The following is a 16,793-nucleotide window of genomic DNA, read 5'->3' as shown; positions in this document are numbered from 1 at the left end:
TGAAAACACTCTACCATACATGCGTTAAACACGGAGACCGAACATGCTAACCCAGGAAAACAAACCAGTCTCCGAGGGGGTAAAGCCTTCCCCAGACACCCTCTGAGGACCAGGCAATTGTCTCCTCCGCCAAGCCTTCGGCTCTCAGGCCTAGGCCAGAGGATGCCGGCGAGGCACAGCCTCCACCCAGGGTCTGGCCTGGGGATGAAGGAATCAGAGATTGCACTGCCTGCTGCAGTCTCCCACTGGTGTTCTGAGTCACCGCCGGAAGCCTTGCCCGAAATCAAAGCGGAGGCGAAGCATGCACTAAACTGGAATAGCAGCCGCAGCCGCCGCCGCCGCCGCCGCCGCAGCAGCAGTAATCTCCCAGGTACCCGGGCTGGGAGGGCTCTCGAACCCTCGGATTCCCAAAGCGACCGCCTCTAGCTTAGAGCTCCAGCCGAGCCTGGGGAGAAGGGAGGGAGGAAGGCCAGAGACAGACAGTGGGAGCGGGGCGGCGGGGAAATGGGCGTAGAGAGGACTAGAGGAACACGACGGCGGCGGTTATCCAGGAAGGAGGGCTGCGGAGCTGGGATCGCCTCGGACCCCTCTCCTCTACCCCCCGGCACTCTTTCCCCCTGGCCCGCTTTGTCTGGGGCTCTAAGGTTAGTCTCCGAGGCCCAGGCTCCGAGGACCCAGTGCAGGAGCTTGGTGCGCAGACCCGCCCTGGGTCAGAGGGTGGACCCCGGAGTGGGAGTGACACAGGGCCTGTTGACGCCACCGTGCTGCGACTGATTTGCTGGAAGTGAAGGCGCGGCCTGTAATCCAAGCCTGGGCTGTGGAAACTTTTGGGAGAGTGAGGGGGGCAGCGCAGGGTGCAGCCGTCTAGCCCAGAGTTTCTATGGAGCCTTGGGCAAGTTCCGGGATGTGCTGGGTCAACGTCACTTCCAGCACCTCTGCGAGTTCCCTCTGCGATCCAGCTTATTGGGTGTACCTCTCCTCTCTCCTCTGCTCTTTCCTCCTTCTCTCTGTCCCTCCCTCCCTTCCCTCTCTTTTTCTTTACATATTTATTGCATTTCTTTTTTCTTTTTTTCACATCTTTCATCTGTTCTTTATTGCCTGCTTCCGCTCAAGCTGGAAAAAACAAATAACAAAACAAACCCCAAACCCATATTCTGATTTGTCTCCTCCTCCGCAGGCACAGTAGTTAACTGAATCAATTCCACACTTTCCAGGTACTTATCAGCCCTCTGGCTCCTACTTCTCTCTGTCCAGGATTTTCTAGCCCAAATGGCCTCCTCCTGGGTCCAGCCTGGGTGCTACCCTCCTGTCCTCCTCCTCCAGCTCTGGCCACTTCCTGCCCCTGCTTCCCTAAGAACATCCCTGATTGTTGGTCTCAATCCCTTGTCGTTTTCCTCTCTCTACCTGTAAAAATTCCCTAGAACAGGGTGGATTTTTTCCCCCTTATTCCACCAATTTGTACATTCTAAGTAATTTCATCCATTCACTTAGAAGCTCCTGGAATCAGGGTGCTGATGGCTCCCAATCTCTCCATCTAGAACCTCCACTCATTTTAAGTCTCCTACTTATGGTTACCAACATCCCTTGGCTGTCTTGTTTATGAGATCCCTGGGAAAGGTATGTTCCACTTATCTCAAATGGAAGGTAGCACCTTCCTCATTCCAAGCTAGCTGCTCAAATAAACCTCCTGTGATTCATGGCCCACTCTGAACAAATTCATTCTGGGTGTGTGTCCGGGGTTGGGGAGTGGAACAGGAGTGGAGGAAGGCATTCAAAGCCACCAGGAGAATGATGCTGCATATAGTTGGCCCTCCCCTCTATCAGTGGTTCTGCATCTGCAAAGTCAACCAGTGGCAGATTTAAAATATTTGAAAAAAATTCTAGAAAGTTCCAAAAAACAAAATTTGAATCTATTTCCTTTCACTACTATTTACACAGCATTTACATTGTATCAGGGATTATAAAACATCTAGAGATGATTTAAAGTGTACAAGAGGATTACAGGTTGGACAAGAGGCTTGTAGGTTAGATGCAAATACTACATCATTTTATATAAGGGACTAGAGCATCCTGAGATTTGGCATTGGAGGGGGTCCTGGAACCAATCCTCAGTGGATACTGAGGGACAACTACTTGAAAGCAGAAGGCTTGCTCTTTTGGGTGAATCTGTTAGTTTTTTTATGAGACCTGAATATAGTATTTAATTGTCCTGACCTTGATGGTTCATCTGTAGAAAGACAACTAATTTAATGCCATTTTATTGGCTGGGAATCAAATCTTTTCACTGGTGTGAACTGGGTCACATCTGAGAGGTGCACTTGTTTGTGACTGTGTGTGAAGGTGTGTCAGTGCTATGGAGGAGATGCTAATGGAAATACTCTGCTGCTGACCAGCACCTAGATGTTGAGATAGATGGAGGTGAGCAAATGAGAGGAAGAAGGAATGATAGGAGAAAGCAGAAACAGACATTTGCAATTAAGAGCAGTTAAAATGTAAAGATGAAATTGATGTGATATTCTAGTTCATTCTTTTGCCAGACTGGACAACCACACACACACACACACACACACACACACACACTCACTCACTCACTCACTCACTCACCAGCCTAAGCTTATACTTGCCTCACCCTGGCTCCTGTGAAACAAAGAATGTTGCCCACCATCCAGTTCTACAAGGATCAAGTCATTAGCTGACCTACAGTGCACTGTGAAAAGAATTCAGAACAAGAGACAGGATGAGGCACTTTGTGCTTTGGGAAAACAAGTTTCTTAGGTAGAGATATGTCAGGAATTTTTTTTTTTTTTCTTTTTAGGGCCATACCTGTGACATATGGAAGTTCCCAGGCTAGGGGCTGAATTGGAGCTACAGCTGCTGACCCATGCCACAGCCACAGCAACTCGGGATCTGAGCCAAGTCTGCGACCTACACCACAGTTCACAGCAATACCAATCCTTAACCCACTGAGCGAGGCCAGGGATCAAACGCACATCCTCATGGATACTAGTTGGTTTCGATTCTACTGCACCACAACAGGAACTCTCACAGGAAAAAATGTTTAGTGAAACCAGATTCTTGCATCTTCCTCTACATAGGAAAGCACTAAAACAACTACTGAGATACCTGATCGTCATGATTGTCAGGAACTTTTCACCAAGATGTATGCCTGACTGCGGGCATTGCCTCACCAAAATCACAGATATACTGGCTTCCCCCACTACCTCTTTGGAGCAGTTCCTCAAAGCTATCTGAGAGCCTAGTCTTTAGTCCTCAGTATGACCCTGAATAAAGCTTAACTCACAACTCTCATGTTGTGCTTTTTTTTTTTTAATTTAAGTCCACAATCCAAAGCTCTTATGTTCAGGTGAGATCAAGTTCAAACTTATACTTGTCATTCATTTCCCATCTTCATTTACCCAATTCTCTTCTTTTTTGAGTCTCTTTGGTGCCACCTTCTGGTGGGCCTAGTGCTCTGAAGTTTGAACACCCCTCCTGGCTCCTAGGTTTTTTTGTTTTGTTGTTCCTAAAACATCCTCAAGTGTAAGGTGAGGAAATGTGTGGTGGGTTCTGCCCTGTGGTGAGACTCGCCCACTGCAGACACATCAGCCTTCTAACCCTGTTGCCCTTGGGTTCAAGCCATGTAGCTGAAAGCTCTGGAGAGATTGCCAAGGTGTAGGTGGGAGGAACTTGACATTTTGTCCTCTAATAAATGACCAATGAAGTTATAGAGCACTGTTGTTAAACTGCGCCACTGCTGTTTTTTCATGGTTGATGTTTTCATACATTTTTCAAACATTAAAGAAGTCGCATTGGTTTGGGCTATTGTTCTATATTTAGAGTGTGAACTTCACCCTATTTTTTTTTTCCACTACACTTTATTTCTTTTACACCAGGGCCATCTCCTCTTGAAAAAAATATCTTAGAAGGAAGCTTCAAAGAAATTGTTCACCAGGAGAGACGCTCTGGTTGAAACAGTTGTCTCCCACTACCCCTGTCCCACCCATTTGCTCCATATCCCCCTCCTGCCGCTGAGAGTCAGAAAAGCCACCCTCTCCAAGGTAAAGGAATACACTTTCAAGACTGTGGCAGGCAGCCCTTCTGGTCCACTGGGGAACTGGAAGAATAAAGGTCACAGGATGGCCCATCTGTTTATAAAAATGAACAGAATGGGTGATGACCCTTATCTCTAGGTGGAGTTCCAGTAGTTTTGGTTTTGCTTATTTGCTAATTTTCCAAACTGGAACATATTTTTCTTGTGTAGCTTTGCAATTTTGAGTTAAAAATACATATACAAATTTCAAAGAGGATATAACAGCATAGGAAAAAATAGCCTATAGGATCACGGCATTATGGGTGATGAACTGTCCTTTTCTTCTCTAAAATGTCTTCAACTGTAACAGCGAGGAGCAAGGAGCCTGTGATTACCCTGAGCCAACTGGATGACACAGGCGACTCTCTCTCCATCTCAAGACCCTTAACTCAGTCACGTCTACAAAGTCCCTCTTGCCTTGGAAGATAATGTAGTCACAAGTCTTAGGGATCAGATGCGGATGTTTGGGGTGCAGTTATGCTGCTGGCCACACCTGGTGTCCATAGACAGGGATGCTAATGAGCAGGTGACTTAATGGAGGGCCTGGCTGATGTGCTTCTGTGTTGTGTTTTTTGATACAGACCTTCACCAATGGAGGATCTCCGTGAAGCAAATGGCACTTTTGCCATCAACTTATTAAAAATGTTGAGTGAAGAGGACAACTTGCGAAATGTGTTCTTGTCTCCCCTGAGCCTCTCCTCCGCCCTGGCCATGGTCTTATTGGGGGCCAAAGGAAACACAGAGGCCCAGATGTCTCAGGTATGCATGCCCATCGCAAAGGAAGACCAAGGGCATGCCTCCTCTGTGCTTCCACAGAGCTGGCCTTTTCATACCTCACACCAGCTGATGAGGCTGGGAGCTGGGAGGGGCCACAGTGGTGATGGAGAGAAAGCAGACATGGGGAGGAAGGTGAATTGTCTAAGACAGAATCTCCTGCTTGTTTTCTTGGGAGAAACTAGTCTTTATGTTGTTTTCTGCATCTTGGATAAGTAGGATGAACTATAATTCTCTTCCACAAAAACATAAAAAATCTCAACTTTGTTGTATTTTAAACTTTTGCTAACATTATATTTTGAATTGAAATACAACTGTGTACCTACACTTTGCTTTGGGGGGGGGCCTTTTTTTAGGACCACACCCATGGCACATGGAAGTTCTCAGGCTAGGGGTCGAATGAGGGTGCAGCTGGTCTACACCATAGCCACAGCAACTCAGGATCCAAGCTTCTACTTCGACCTACACCAGAGCTCATGGCAGCACTGGATTCTCAACCCACTGAGTGGGGCCAGGGATCGCACCCTCATTCTCATGGACACTAGTTGGGTTTGTTACCTGCTGAACCACAATGGGAACTCCTAAATACACTTTTTGTTGGATGGGTAGTTTCTGGTGTCCGATTATGCATGAGTGGAGGAAGAATGCGACGCAAGTGGGGACTAAGGTCTCTTGGAGTTATTTAGAAGGAATGTATAATCTGATCCATTCAAAATGGGCTATCGGTGACCTTAGCTACAGATAAAGTAGTGGATGTTACGTTAGGGAAGTAGTTGCTTCCTGTTTTGGGTCTTAGTTTCTTTGACTCTCTGGCAAAAGTGTCCCAGAAAATAGCTGTATGCACATCATGTTCCCACTGATATCAGGATGCAGAGACATCCCCAAAAAGTGCATCCATAGCCATAGTTGAATCCCTCTTGACTGTTTCCTACAGCTCACTGGAGGAGTGAGGCTTTGAACTGGAGTTGTTTGGAATACAGGAGCAGCCTTAATTCTTACTCTGATTTGACATTTAAATCACAGTCTGGTCTGGAGGACTTCTGTGGAATTTCTCATGAAACATTTTCATGTTTATGTCTGCATATTCTTGTAGTCTGTGGGTCATTCCAGCTACCTATTTTTTCTTTTCTTTTCTTTTTTTTGTCTTTTTGCAATTTCTTGGGCCACTCCCGTGGCATACGGAGGTTCCCAGGCTAGGGGTCTAATCGGAGCCGTAGCCACCAGCCTACACCAGAGCCACAGCAACGCAGGATCTGAGCCGCATCTGCAACCTACACCACAGCTCACGGCAGTGCTGGATCCTCAACCCACCGAGCAAGGCCAGGGATCGAACCCGCAACCTCATGGTTCCTAGTCGGATTCGTTAACCACTGCGCCACGACGGGAACTCCTATTTGTTCTTTTTTAAAAAAAGAGTTTTATGGAGTTCCTATGGTGGCGCAGTGGTTAACGAATCTGACTAGGAACCATGAGGTTGCGGGTTCGATCCCTGGCCTTTCTCGGTGGGTTGAGGATCCAGCATTGCCGTGAGCTGTGGTGTGGGTCACAGATGCAGCTCCGATCCTGCGTTGTTGTGGCTGTGGCGTAGGCTGGTGGCTACAGCTCCGATTAGACCCCTAGCCTGGGAACCTCCGTATGCCGCAGGAGCAGCCCTAGAAAAGGCAAAAAGACAAAAAAAAAAAAAAAAAAAAAAGAGTTTTATTATAGTTGATTTACAATGTTCTGTCAATTTCTGCTATAACAACAAAGTGTCCCAGTTATACATTTATATACATTCTTTTTTTCACATTATCCTCCATCATGTTCCATCACAAGTGATTAGATATAGTTCCCTGTGCTATTTGTTCTGTTCTATTTGCTGAGTTATAATGCACTGCCTTCCTGGCACAGATAAATCTGCTAGAGCTGGGCTTTCCACCTGAGGGCAATTTTGCCTCCTTAGGGGATCTTTGATAAGGTCTGGACAGTGCTGGCTCTCATAACCGAGAGGTGCTACTGCCATCTAGTGGACAGAGGTCAGAAATGCTACTAAATATCCAATTCACAGGAAGGCTCCACAACAAAGTATGCGGCCCCAAAAGTCAGTACTATCAGGTTGAGAAATCCGGTGCCAGACAATTAAACCAAACTCCTTTTAAAATAGGGGCCTCTGAAGTTCCCTGGTGACCTAATGGTTAAGGATCCGGTGTTGTCACTGCTGTGGTGCAGGTTTGATTCCTGGCCCAGGAAGTTCCACATGCCACAGGTGTGCCAGAAAATAAAATAGGATCCTCTGTGATTTTCAGTACAAAAAAATTTTTTTTTGGAAATAGTTTCACGGGGGAGAAAATGGCATGTTAAAAGCCGGCGTTCTTGTCTTCTCTTACCAGGCACTTTGTTTGAACAGAGTTGGAGATGTTCACCAAAGTTTCCAGTCACTGCTAAAGGAAATGAACAAATCCACCACCCAGTGCTTGCTTAGAACTGCCAATAGACTCTTTGGGGAAAAGACATGTGACTTCTTGCCAGTAAGTAGAGCTTGCTCATTGATGAAAAGAAAACAGAAAAACTATCACAGAGCAGAGATAAAATATAGCTCTACTGCCTTAAATATGTGCTTAGAAATACACTTCTGATTTATGTCCTTTTAAAAATGACGGTTGCTAATATATGCTCCTAATGTCAATTTCAATTTGTCCATCCTCCTGTACCCATACCTGATTCTCCCCATCTTAGTGGCTGCATCTCCCCAGACTCGTCTTTGATTGTTGGATCATTGCCATGGAGCTGGCCTCTCAAGGTCTCCTCATTTCATTTGCCTCCTCTTCTGAATTGCCATGCCATTGCTGGGTCCAGACTCTTTTTTACACTGTTATTTTAATTGTTTCCTAACTAATCTCTCTAAGTCCAGCCTGGTCCTTCCACACTACTGACAGAATAGTCTTTCTAAAATTAAAATCTGTTCATAAAAATGAGGTTTTGAATCTTAGTAGTTCCAATTTATTGCAGCATGTAATTCCAGTGTTCCCTAGTCCAGTAAAAGCCTGCCAATATTCAGTAAGTGAGGTCCAAAAATTACACCACATAATATGCAGAGTGATGCTGTCTTGAGACTAATGAAATAATCAGGGCAAGTTCAGCCACTTACCGACGGGCAATTCCAAGGATTATTTTGTAAGACTCAGCTATAGCCCTGTCCTGGCTGCTAGTAGGTGCTACCCTATGGAGGAACCTCCTCTGGGCTTAAATATCACTGAAGATGATTCTGGATGCTTCATTTGGGCAGGTCTTCTGGGATAAGCACATTTTTTAATATCGGCTTGATCTCTGAATACTGTAACTGGGGATTACTGAGGACACAGGGAACCATTCCTTACTTTTCTTAGTTGCTTGGGTCCTGCTCTCTACAATTTCTTTCTTCTGCAGAAGCTAAAATGTTTGAGAACAGGAAGTGGGTGGAGGATGGGAACCAACTGCCAGGCACATTATATCAGAAAACAAGTTTTCATGAGGTGAGTTATCTTTGGGTTTTAAAGTATTGCATGTAGTGCCCCTTCCTGATTTGACCCCAACTTACATTTTGTGGCTTGTCCCTTGCCGTTTGCCACTGTTTTCCCATGTACACACACACACACACACACACACACATACACACAGAGATTCCACTCCTAGGAGACCTGTATGACTTCTTGATAATCTAGTTCCACGATGGAGGCTCTCAATCATTCCCTAAGTTCACTTCAGACACTGTGGTCAGTACCACTGATACAAAAAAATGAGTGAGACAGAGTCAGACCACCTAGTGGGGGAGACAAAATCAAAGAGAAAGTCAATATAGAGTTTAAGTGTCAGGAACGTTCATAGGCTGTTTTGAGTGTGGCTGTCACCATCCATATTCTCCAAACATCTTGTTAACTCATCTGTGTCTGTGTAGATGTTTCTCTCTCAGCAGACTGTGAGCCACCTCAGGTCCAATGTCACGTCTTCACCCTGGTGTCCAGCACCTAGCACAGTGCCAGACACAAGGTTGGCAGTCTATACATTTTGATTAATTGCATAAATGAGTTGAAAATGTAGGGTGGCTTGTGCAAGCATTTATGCTAGAAATACATTAAGAAAAAAAATGTTTTCTACAATTATAAATATAAGGAAATTCATTGAGTAATTTAAAAAAAATGACTGCATTTAGGTCCTAGACAAACTGAATTAATTAATCACCCAAATAAATCTAATCACTTAAAAAAAAAGAAAAAGAAAAAGAAAAAAATGTTTTCATGCTTTTAGGAATCTTTGCTGAATAGAATATGGTCAAACTCGGTATTTTTCATTTGTAGGCTTTTAAGGAATCCTGCCAGAATTTCTATGAGGCAGACCTGGAGGAGCTGTCCTTTGCTGAAGACACTGAAGAATGCAGGAAACACATAAACGACTGGGTGAAGGAGAAGACAGAAGGTGAGAGGTTTTCATTTCAGGAGACTTGGCCTAACGAGGGAGAGAGAACTGAGATTGCCTGGGATGTGACCTCCATGGACTTGCCATTGTGACCCTGCAATCAGTGGCCTGTTTGTGTGTGTTTGCTGGGTTTTTGGCCAGTAATACAAATCTGATATTTTTCTTGGGCTTATGAAGTGGTGATTTCTGAAAAGTTCTTAAACCTGGTGTTAGTCACTCAGATGGCCTCCCCTCTGACTGTCCTGGAACCGCCCCCCCCTGCCGATTCTTCCTCTTTAGTGCCGTTTACTGTCTTCTATCTGGAAGGATGTTGTGCTTTAAGGGTAGAAGGACATCTAATGTAGATTACAGCTCAGATGGGACGGCGTTTCATGTCATCTCCCACTGGTGATGTGAGCAGCCCTCGTTTCATCCACAGCCTTCTCCTTCCCTCTGAACTTGGCTGTGGCTAAGGTTGCTTTTCTGAATTTGCTCCAGATTCTGGAGGTGCAGCTAATGAGAAGCATGTGGGGTCCCCTGTCTGGACACATTCAGTCTCACCTGAAGTACTTCTGCCAGTTCTAGACCAGAGGGTGGAGAAAATGGACATGCTTTTTGGAACTCTAAATACCCAACATTCAGTTTAGAGACATTCAACAGGGGAGGTTAAATCACTCCTTTCTTCATGCACCCACCCAGCATGCATTTTTCTATCTGTTCAGTCTTATGGTACATCCAGTGTGTCAGGAGGCACCAATGTCCACGATGACAGTGACAGCCAATGACCATCATGAGAATAGTGGTCTTTGCCTTTCCAGTTGACCCAGCAGCACTGAGTCAGTGGGGAAGCTAGAAGCTTCTCCACACCTCACCCTCCCTACACCCACCTCCCCTCCTCAGCCTCCCACATCCTTCCTCTCATCAGGCTGAGCACCCCACGTCTTCTCCTGGACTACATCCCCCTAATTCCTTTGCCCCATTCCCTCCCTTCTGGAAGCACCTGCTCCCATTTTAAGGTCTTTATCCCCACCCTTCAGAATCCTCTCTTCACCTAAATGAGAGTTGAAGGTTGGCACAGAGCAATGACTCTTAACCAGAGTCAACCTCCAGGAGACACTTGGCTGTGGCTGAAGACATTTTGGGTTGTCAAACTGGGGGAAGTGATCCTGGCTAAGCATCTTAATGCAGAGGACCATTCCCACAAGAAACAATTATCTGGCCGACAGTGCTAGCAGTGGTGTGGCTGAGAAACTATAGGTGCCAAGGTCAAGAAGCTTTCAGTTAGACTCAAGATGCTTGGGTTATTTTCTCAGCTCAGCCACTTGCCACCTCTGTGACCTTGGCAGAAGAGCCAGGCAAATACTCTGCACCTGAAATTCCACGTCTATAAATTGAGGGCAAAATGATAGTTGACCTGCCTGCATCAAGAATATTGTTTAAGGACAAACACTATGCTGTGTGTGTGCACTGCATGAAATACCATCACCCTGATGTGGCTTTCTGTGTCAAGAGGACCTTTGTCAAAGAATGTTTATTTCCCTCTGAGAGCAGTAACTTTCTTTCATGCTCTTTCAGGTAAGATTTCAGAGATACTGGGTGCTGGGACAGTCGGTCCTCTGACTAAGTTGGTCCTCGTGAATGCCATCTATTTCAAAGGAAAGTGGAACAAGCAATTTGACAGGAAGTACACAAGGGGGATGCCCTTTAAAACCAACCAGGTATACAGATGTTTTGCAGATCTACTGAATGTAGCTTTCTAAAGGATTACGCTGAGAAAGATTGTGAATACATAGAAAATATAAGCAATTTATTTCACACTTAATTTGTTTTTAAATGAATTTCATGTGTCCTATATATCTTTCATTGGAATGGGAAAGAGATAAACTAAAATAATTGTTATACTGAGAGTTTTGTTTTTGTATCTTTGGTCAAATTGATCTTCTATTTCTGGTCCTATTATTTGGGTTGAAAGAAAATTTCTTCTACACCTTGGAATTATGTTTGTCTTGTACTATCACTGTCTACAGTTGGAGACTTTCTTGCAGTTGTCAATGACAACTATGACTATTTCTTGATTTAGAATTCATGGCTATACAATCTGAATACAAAAAAAATGAGTTAGAAAATGTTCAGGGCGTCTTTGTTTTTATTTATTTTTGGATCATTTTAAGAAATAAAAAATTATATATATTTGAGGTGTATAAGATGAGGATTTGATATACATATACATAGTGAAATAATTACTCTGTTCAAGCTAATTAATAACTTCTCCTCAGATAGTTATCATATCTTTTTTTGTGATGACAGCACTTGAAATCTGCCCTCTTAGCAAACTTCCAGTATTCAATACACTATTAACTATAGTCATCATGCTGTATGTTTGATTTCTAGACTTAAATGTCTAACTAAAAACACTTCTCTCCATTCATTTTGATTTAAATTTTTTTTAATTTAAAAATAATTTTTATAATGATTTTTATTTTGTTCACTATAATTGGTTTATAGTGTTCTGTCAATTTCTACTATAGAGCAAAGTGATCCAGTCACACACATATACACATTCTTTTTCTCACTTTGGAAGATGATAATGGCTGGTGTCAATAACTATTAAGTTGGAATTTGACCTCCAGCCACTTGATGATAGTGTATTGCACAAAAATTTACAAGTCTGGAATATACTTGATGCAAGCTTTAAAAACCATGTATCCTAGACATCTTGTCAAGGTCTCCCTTCCAAGAAAAGCAAGGCCATAAAGCCAATTATATAGTTGAGTAACATTTCAGAATAAAAGTATAACTCCCTCTGGCCTATATACCTTTTCTAACCAGATCTTTCAGCCCAAAGACTTGAATATTAGTTGATTTTCCTCTTAACTTTGATAAGTAATTTTTTTTTTATTGAAAGGTCCCTGGGAGTGCTTCTGTATGCATCTTCTCAAAAAGAAAAAACACAATTTCTTCTGAAAATAGAACTTTTGTCTCTCTCTATATTTATCAATTTATTACCTCCCACCTGGTAATACTTGATCTGCTGGGACAAGAGATTGTTATGCTCAACACTAGTATGCAATAATAAAGATTTTATATCAGCATAAATGCACAGAAATAATAATTATATGTACCTAGGGGTTCTGTGAATTATGCAATTTTAGTACACCATGCTCATTTTTTTCAGAACTTTGATTTTAATTTTGTATTTTTATTAGGAGAAGAAGACAGTGCAGATGATGTTTAAGCAAGCTAAATTTAAAATGGGGTATGTAGATGAGGTGCATGCCCAGGTTCTGGAGCTGCCCTATGTGGGGGAGGAGCTGAGCATGGTCATTCTGCTGCCTGATGACAACACTGATCTCGCCGTGGTAAGCCCTTGGCATTGCGCCTAAGTTTCTGGATCCAGCCTGAGCTCATTTTTTTAAAGCCCATCCACCAGAGAACATTTGAGGAATTTCTTATTTAGGGTTATTATAAGGAGTGCTAAATGAACACCATTGCATTTCTTTTGGTGAACATGTGTATACATCTGTTGAGTATACATCTAGGAGTGGAAATGCTAGAATAGCCAAATTTTTATCAAGCTAAGAAGAGAGAATTCCAAAATATAAGAACGCTTATTTATTCTGAAGGGAGGCACTAGTTGAGAGCCCAATGATTCCTGAACAAAAGTATAGGAAAATGATAAGGATTGATTTGGGCACTATTCCTCAAACATTAATGTGCATATTAACCTAATGGGATCTTGTTAAAATGCAGATTTTTGATTTGGGGGAAGTATAGCCTGAAAGGTTGCATTTCTAAAAAGATTCCAGATAATGCAGATGTTGCTGGTCAGAGACCAATTTTGAGAAGCAAGAGTCTAAGTTGCAGGCAAGGATTTTATTTTAGACAGGAGAAGGACATTTCCTCGTGACAGAAAATAGGGGTTCAGGATGGAAGAAAGTAATTTGTAGGGTGGGAGGTAGAAAACTAATAGTGTGCTGGTCATCTGGCTTTCTAGGATATAGGGGAAGTCCTCCTGAATAATGTTTGCCAGTTCCTGTGGTGTAAATACTCATACCATGGTAGAGTTTAGGCTACCAAAGGTTTAACACACCAGTGCCAGGTCTAGCACACCAGTGCCCAAGAGCACTCTTTGTGAGGGTAGGGTCTGTCTGATTTCCCTGGCTTCTCTATGGACTCAGGAAGCTACTGCCATAAGTCAAGGATAAACTCTATTATGGCTACTTAAAAAAATTAGGAGGATCTAGGAATAGAGCTGACATCCAAACAACTGTCATTGAGAAGAGCATGTACCTGGATCTCAGGTGTTAGAGGAAGGGGGGACATGCAAATGGAAGCCCCTTCTTCCTCCTTTATTTCTTCCCTGTGGATAAATAGAATGTGCTGGGCCTTGGAGGTTTCAAAGCTCAATCTAGGGCTGGCAGAAGGCAAACAAAGATGCCAGAAATAATAGTCCTGTTGAATTTCCTCTCACTCCTTTTCCTTCCCTAGAAGCCATGTCTTCCTTCCTGAAGTTCAGATGACCCCTGATTTCCCCCTCTTTTATTCGTTAGAGTTCTGAGCCTTGCTCTTTGTCTCACTCGTCAAACAATCTCTCAAGCTCATGGTAATGTGTATCACAAGAATGAATTTAATTGATTACAGGAATTTTCTAAAAAAACAACAGCAACAATAAAACTACTTCAACTGAATTTGGTACTGATAGTTAAAAATAAAACCCAATCCTTGTCTCATGTGTTTTCTAGCCGCTTTTTCTTGTGTACCCATAAAACAGGGAAAGTGCAAGAATTTGAGGGAAAACGTTGGTGTGTTTATAAGAGGAAATATCCATGTAGATTACCCTGGACCAGAGCTCACCATCAAGTTGTAGGTCATTGGGGGAGGAGTTAATGAGTGGGTGGGTGAGTGGGTATCAGGCTATTGTCCTCCAGCTTTTAAGATTTAACGTTTTGTTATTTCAGGTGGAAAAAGCACTTACATATGAGAAGTTCAGAGCCTGGACAAATCCAGAAAAGTTGACTGAGGATAAAGTTCAAGTTTTTCTTCCCAGATTAAAGCTAGAGGAAAGTTATGACTTGGAGGCTTTTCTTCGAAGTTTAGGAATGATTGATGCTTTTGAAGAAGCCAAGGCAGACTTTTCTGGAATGTCAGTGAGGAAGAACGTGCCCGTGTCCAAGGTCATGCACAAGTGCTTTGTAGAGGTCAATGAAGAGGGCACCGAGGCAGCCGCGGCCACAGCTGTGGTTAGGAACTCCCGGTGCAGCAGAATTGAACCAAGATTTTGTGCAGATCACCCTTTTCTTTTCTTCATCAGGCACCTTGAAACCAACAGCATTTTGTTCTGTGGCAGATTCTCTTCTCCATAAAGAGGTGCAATTGCTGTTCATGCACTCTTTTCGCTTCTGACCACCTGCTTTGCTTTAAATTCCCTTGGACGAAATTAGTGCTATGGTTTGAATGCCAAAATAAAGTGTGATTATGATCATAGGACCCACCTCATAGAGTTGTTGCGAGGATTAGTGGTTGATAAAGAGGTTAGCGCAATCCCTGCTATAGTAGTACACAGTTGGCAACTATCATTACAAGACAAGAGTCAATTGCATTTTTATGCCTCTCAGGAGCAATAGTTAGAAAATGTAATTAATTTTGTAATTCTACTAAAAGTAGAATGTTCTTAGGAATAATAATTAGCAAAAGATAAGCCAGACTGTTATGTCGAAAGTTATAAAGAGCTATTGACAGCCGTTATAGACGACCAAAATAAATAGAGCTATTTCATATCACAGAAAGTCCTTAAGTTAAAAAATTGTCAGTTCTCCACTACTTGTTCTATAGATTTAATGTAATTCTAATCCACATTCCAGCAATGTTTCTTTGGAACTTAACAAGTTTATTTTAAAATGTATATGAATAAGCAAAAGGCTGAACATATATAACACATTTCTAAAGAAAAAGATCAAGTTGAAGAGCCCTGTTCTACTAGATGCTGAAACTTATTATGAAGCTCTGATAATAAATATAGTGTGGTGTTTAAATAGGAGTAAACAAACAGATTAATTGTACAGAATAAAAAGTCCAGAAATATACTTATTCATAGATGAAAATATGAAATAGAATGGAACTGGTATTGGAGGTCGATAAAGAAATGACAACCCAGCCCAACACAGTATGCTAGGACAACTTCCTTATTTAAAAGAAGAAAACAATTATTGAAATATTACTTAATGAGAAAAGACAATTTGATATGTTTCGTAGGAAAATGTACCAGAATACTTTATGACTTTAGGGAAAGGAGAAGATATATCTGGAAAATTTAAACAAAGGGGCAGCAGCAGTCAAGCTATTACTATCAGAAAAAGTAAACTTTAAGGGAGTGAATTCAAGTGGAGAAATGCTGTCATTTGACATAGAAAATGGTAAGGTTCATAATGAAGATAGAATTTAAACGTCAACATGCTTCTTTCAATACTGAACAGATGAAGATAAAAACAATCTGATGAAAAGCTCAATAGTAAACTGTACTTCACAATCAGACCCATTTTTTACATTTTCACACCTCTGAAAGTAAGATATGTTTTGATGTAATTGTCATTGTCCACACATACCTGTTTTTAGTCACAAGTGTCTATATTTTTTCACTTCATGTTATTATTGGTGCTATATATGTCCTGTATAGTTGCCTTTAATTTTTAAAGATTATATTATTATTTGGCCTTGAAAAAAAATTATTGTAAATGCTAAAAATTGTTGAAATGAAACAGTGATGTGGAACTTGATAACAGAGAAGTGAATATCCAGGTTTGGAGGAATGAATGCAATTCCCAGTTTTCTTGCAAAGCAATGACCATGATTTACAGGACCTTAAGAAAGGCTGTATTTTAAGGTTACCTATCACAAACCAACATCAAAACTTGCAGAAAAAGTGTCTGAGGCTTGGAAGAAAATCCCAGAGACAATAGTACTATGTTTGCTCATGTTTGGTAATGTCCACATACCAAAGTTCTTGCTGGCACAATAAATATTGTGATAAAAAATGAGCATTTTGGTTTTCAGCCCCATAAGCACTTAAAAAAACCCAGATTCTTAATATGTTTTTAGGTTATTTGCAACTTATTTTGCAAATATTGCATTTTATGTATGAACAAGAATAAGATCTAACAAAATATATATCTAAATGCACCTGAAGGAACTCTTTACATATTTATAAATAAAAATTCAAGTGAAATGAAGTATTGTATCATAATTCAGTTGGCACAGCTTTTATTTCCTTAGCAATAAATGAAATAATGCATTTTAGAGGTGAGGTCATTTTAGAATTGATGAAATACAGTACAAATTATTTAATAATATCTTCCCTTCCTATCCTACTGTTCAAAATGCATGGACATCAAGTATTGGGCCCCTGAATTTATCATCTACAGCTCAACTTTTCTCTATTTTTTATTCTTAACTCCTGAGTGATGACCATTTTTTTTTCTCCAAGTCCCTCTCTCTTTTGTTTTGCAATAATGTTTAAAATTTC

General features: G+C 42.0%; 1 protein-coding gene across 3 annotated transcripts; it reads left to right on the top strand.

Annotated features, from left to right (window-relative positions):
* On the top strand, window positions 219–16,500 carry LOC100156248 (serpin B8). 3 transcript variants are annotated; one of them, XM_003353447.4, is made up of 7 exons: window positions 219–370; window positions 4,672–4,849; window positions 7,234–7,371; window positions 9,178–9,295; window positions 10,850–10,992; window positions 12,481–12,633; window positions 14,233–16,500. In XM_003353447.4, the coding sequence occupies exons 2-7, from the start codon at window positions 4,682–4,684 to the stop codon at window positions 14,635–14,637; spliced, it is 1,125 nt and encodes a 374-aa protein (XP_003353495.1). In that variant the 5' UTR covers window positions 219–370; window positions 4,672–4,681; the 3' UTR covers window positions 14,638–16,500. The 3 variants fall into 3 exon arrangements, with proteins under 3 accessions (XP_003353495.1, XP_013844085.1, XP_005652751.1); XM_013988631.2 differs by lacking the exon at window positions 219–370 and adding an exon at window positions 3,922–4,058; XM_005652694.3 differs by lacking the exons at window positions 219–370; window positions 4,672–4,849; window positions 7,234–7,371 and adding an exon at window positions 7,399–8,355.

Source organism: Sus scrofa, chromosome 1, assembly GCF_000003025.6.
Source record: "Sus scrofa isolate TJ Tabasco breed Duroc chromosome 1, Sscrofa11.1, whole genome shotgun sequence".
NCBI lineage: Eukaryota > Metazoa > Chordata > Mammalia > Artiodactyla > Suidae > Sus > Sus scrofa.
The sequence above is the reverse complement of the archived record's forward strand: the minus strand, read 5'-3'. Positions and strand labels throughout refer to the sequence as shown.

Bases quoted from the DNA above. Each gene is read 5' to 3' on its own strand.
- LOC100156248 (XM_003353447.4), top strand. From the start codon at position 4,682: ATGGAGGATCTCCGTGAAGCAAATGGCACTTTTGCCATCAACTTATTA. The intron at 7,372-9,177 runs GTAAGTAGAGCT...TTTCATTTGTAG, and splicing joins AGACATGTGACTTCTTGCCA to GCTTTTAAGGAATCCTGCCA. The intron at 9,296-10,849 runs GTGAGAGGTTTT...ATGCTCTTTCAG, and splicing joins GGTGAAGGAGAAGACAGAAG to GTAAGATTTCAGAGATACTG.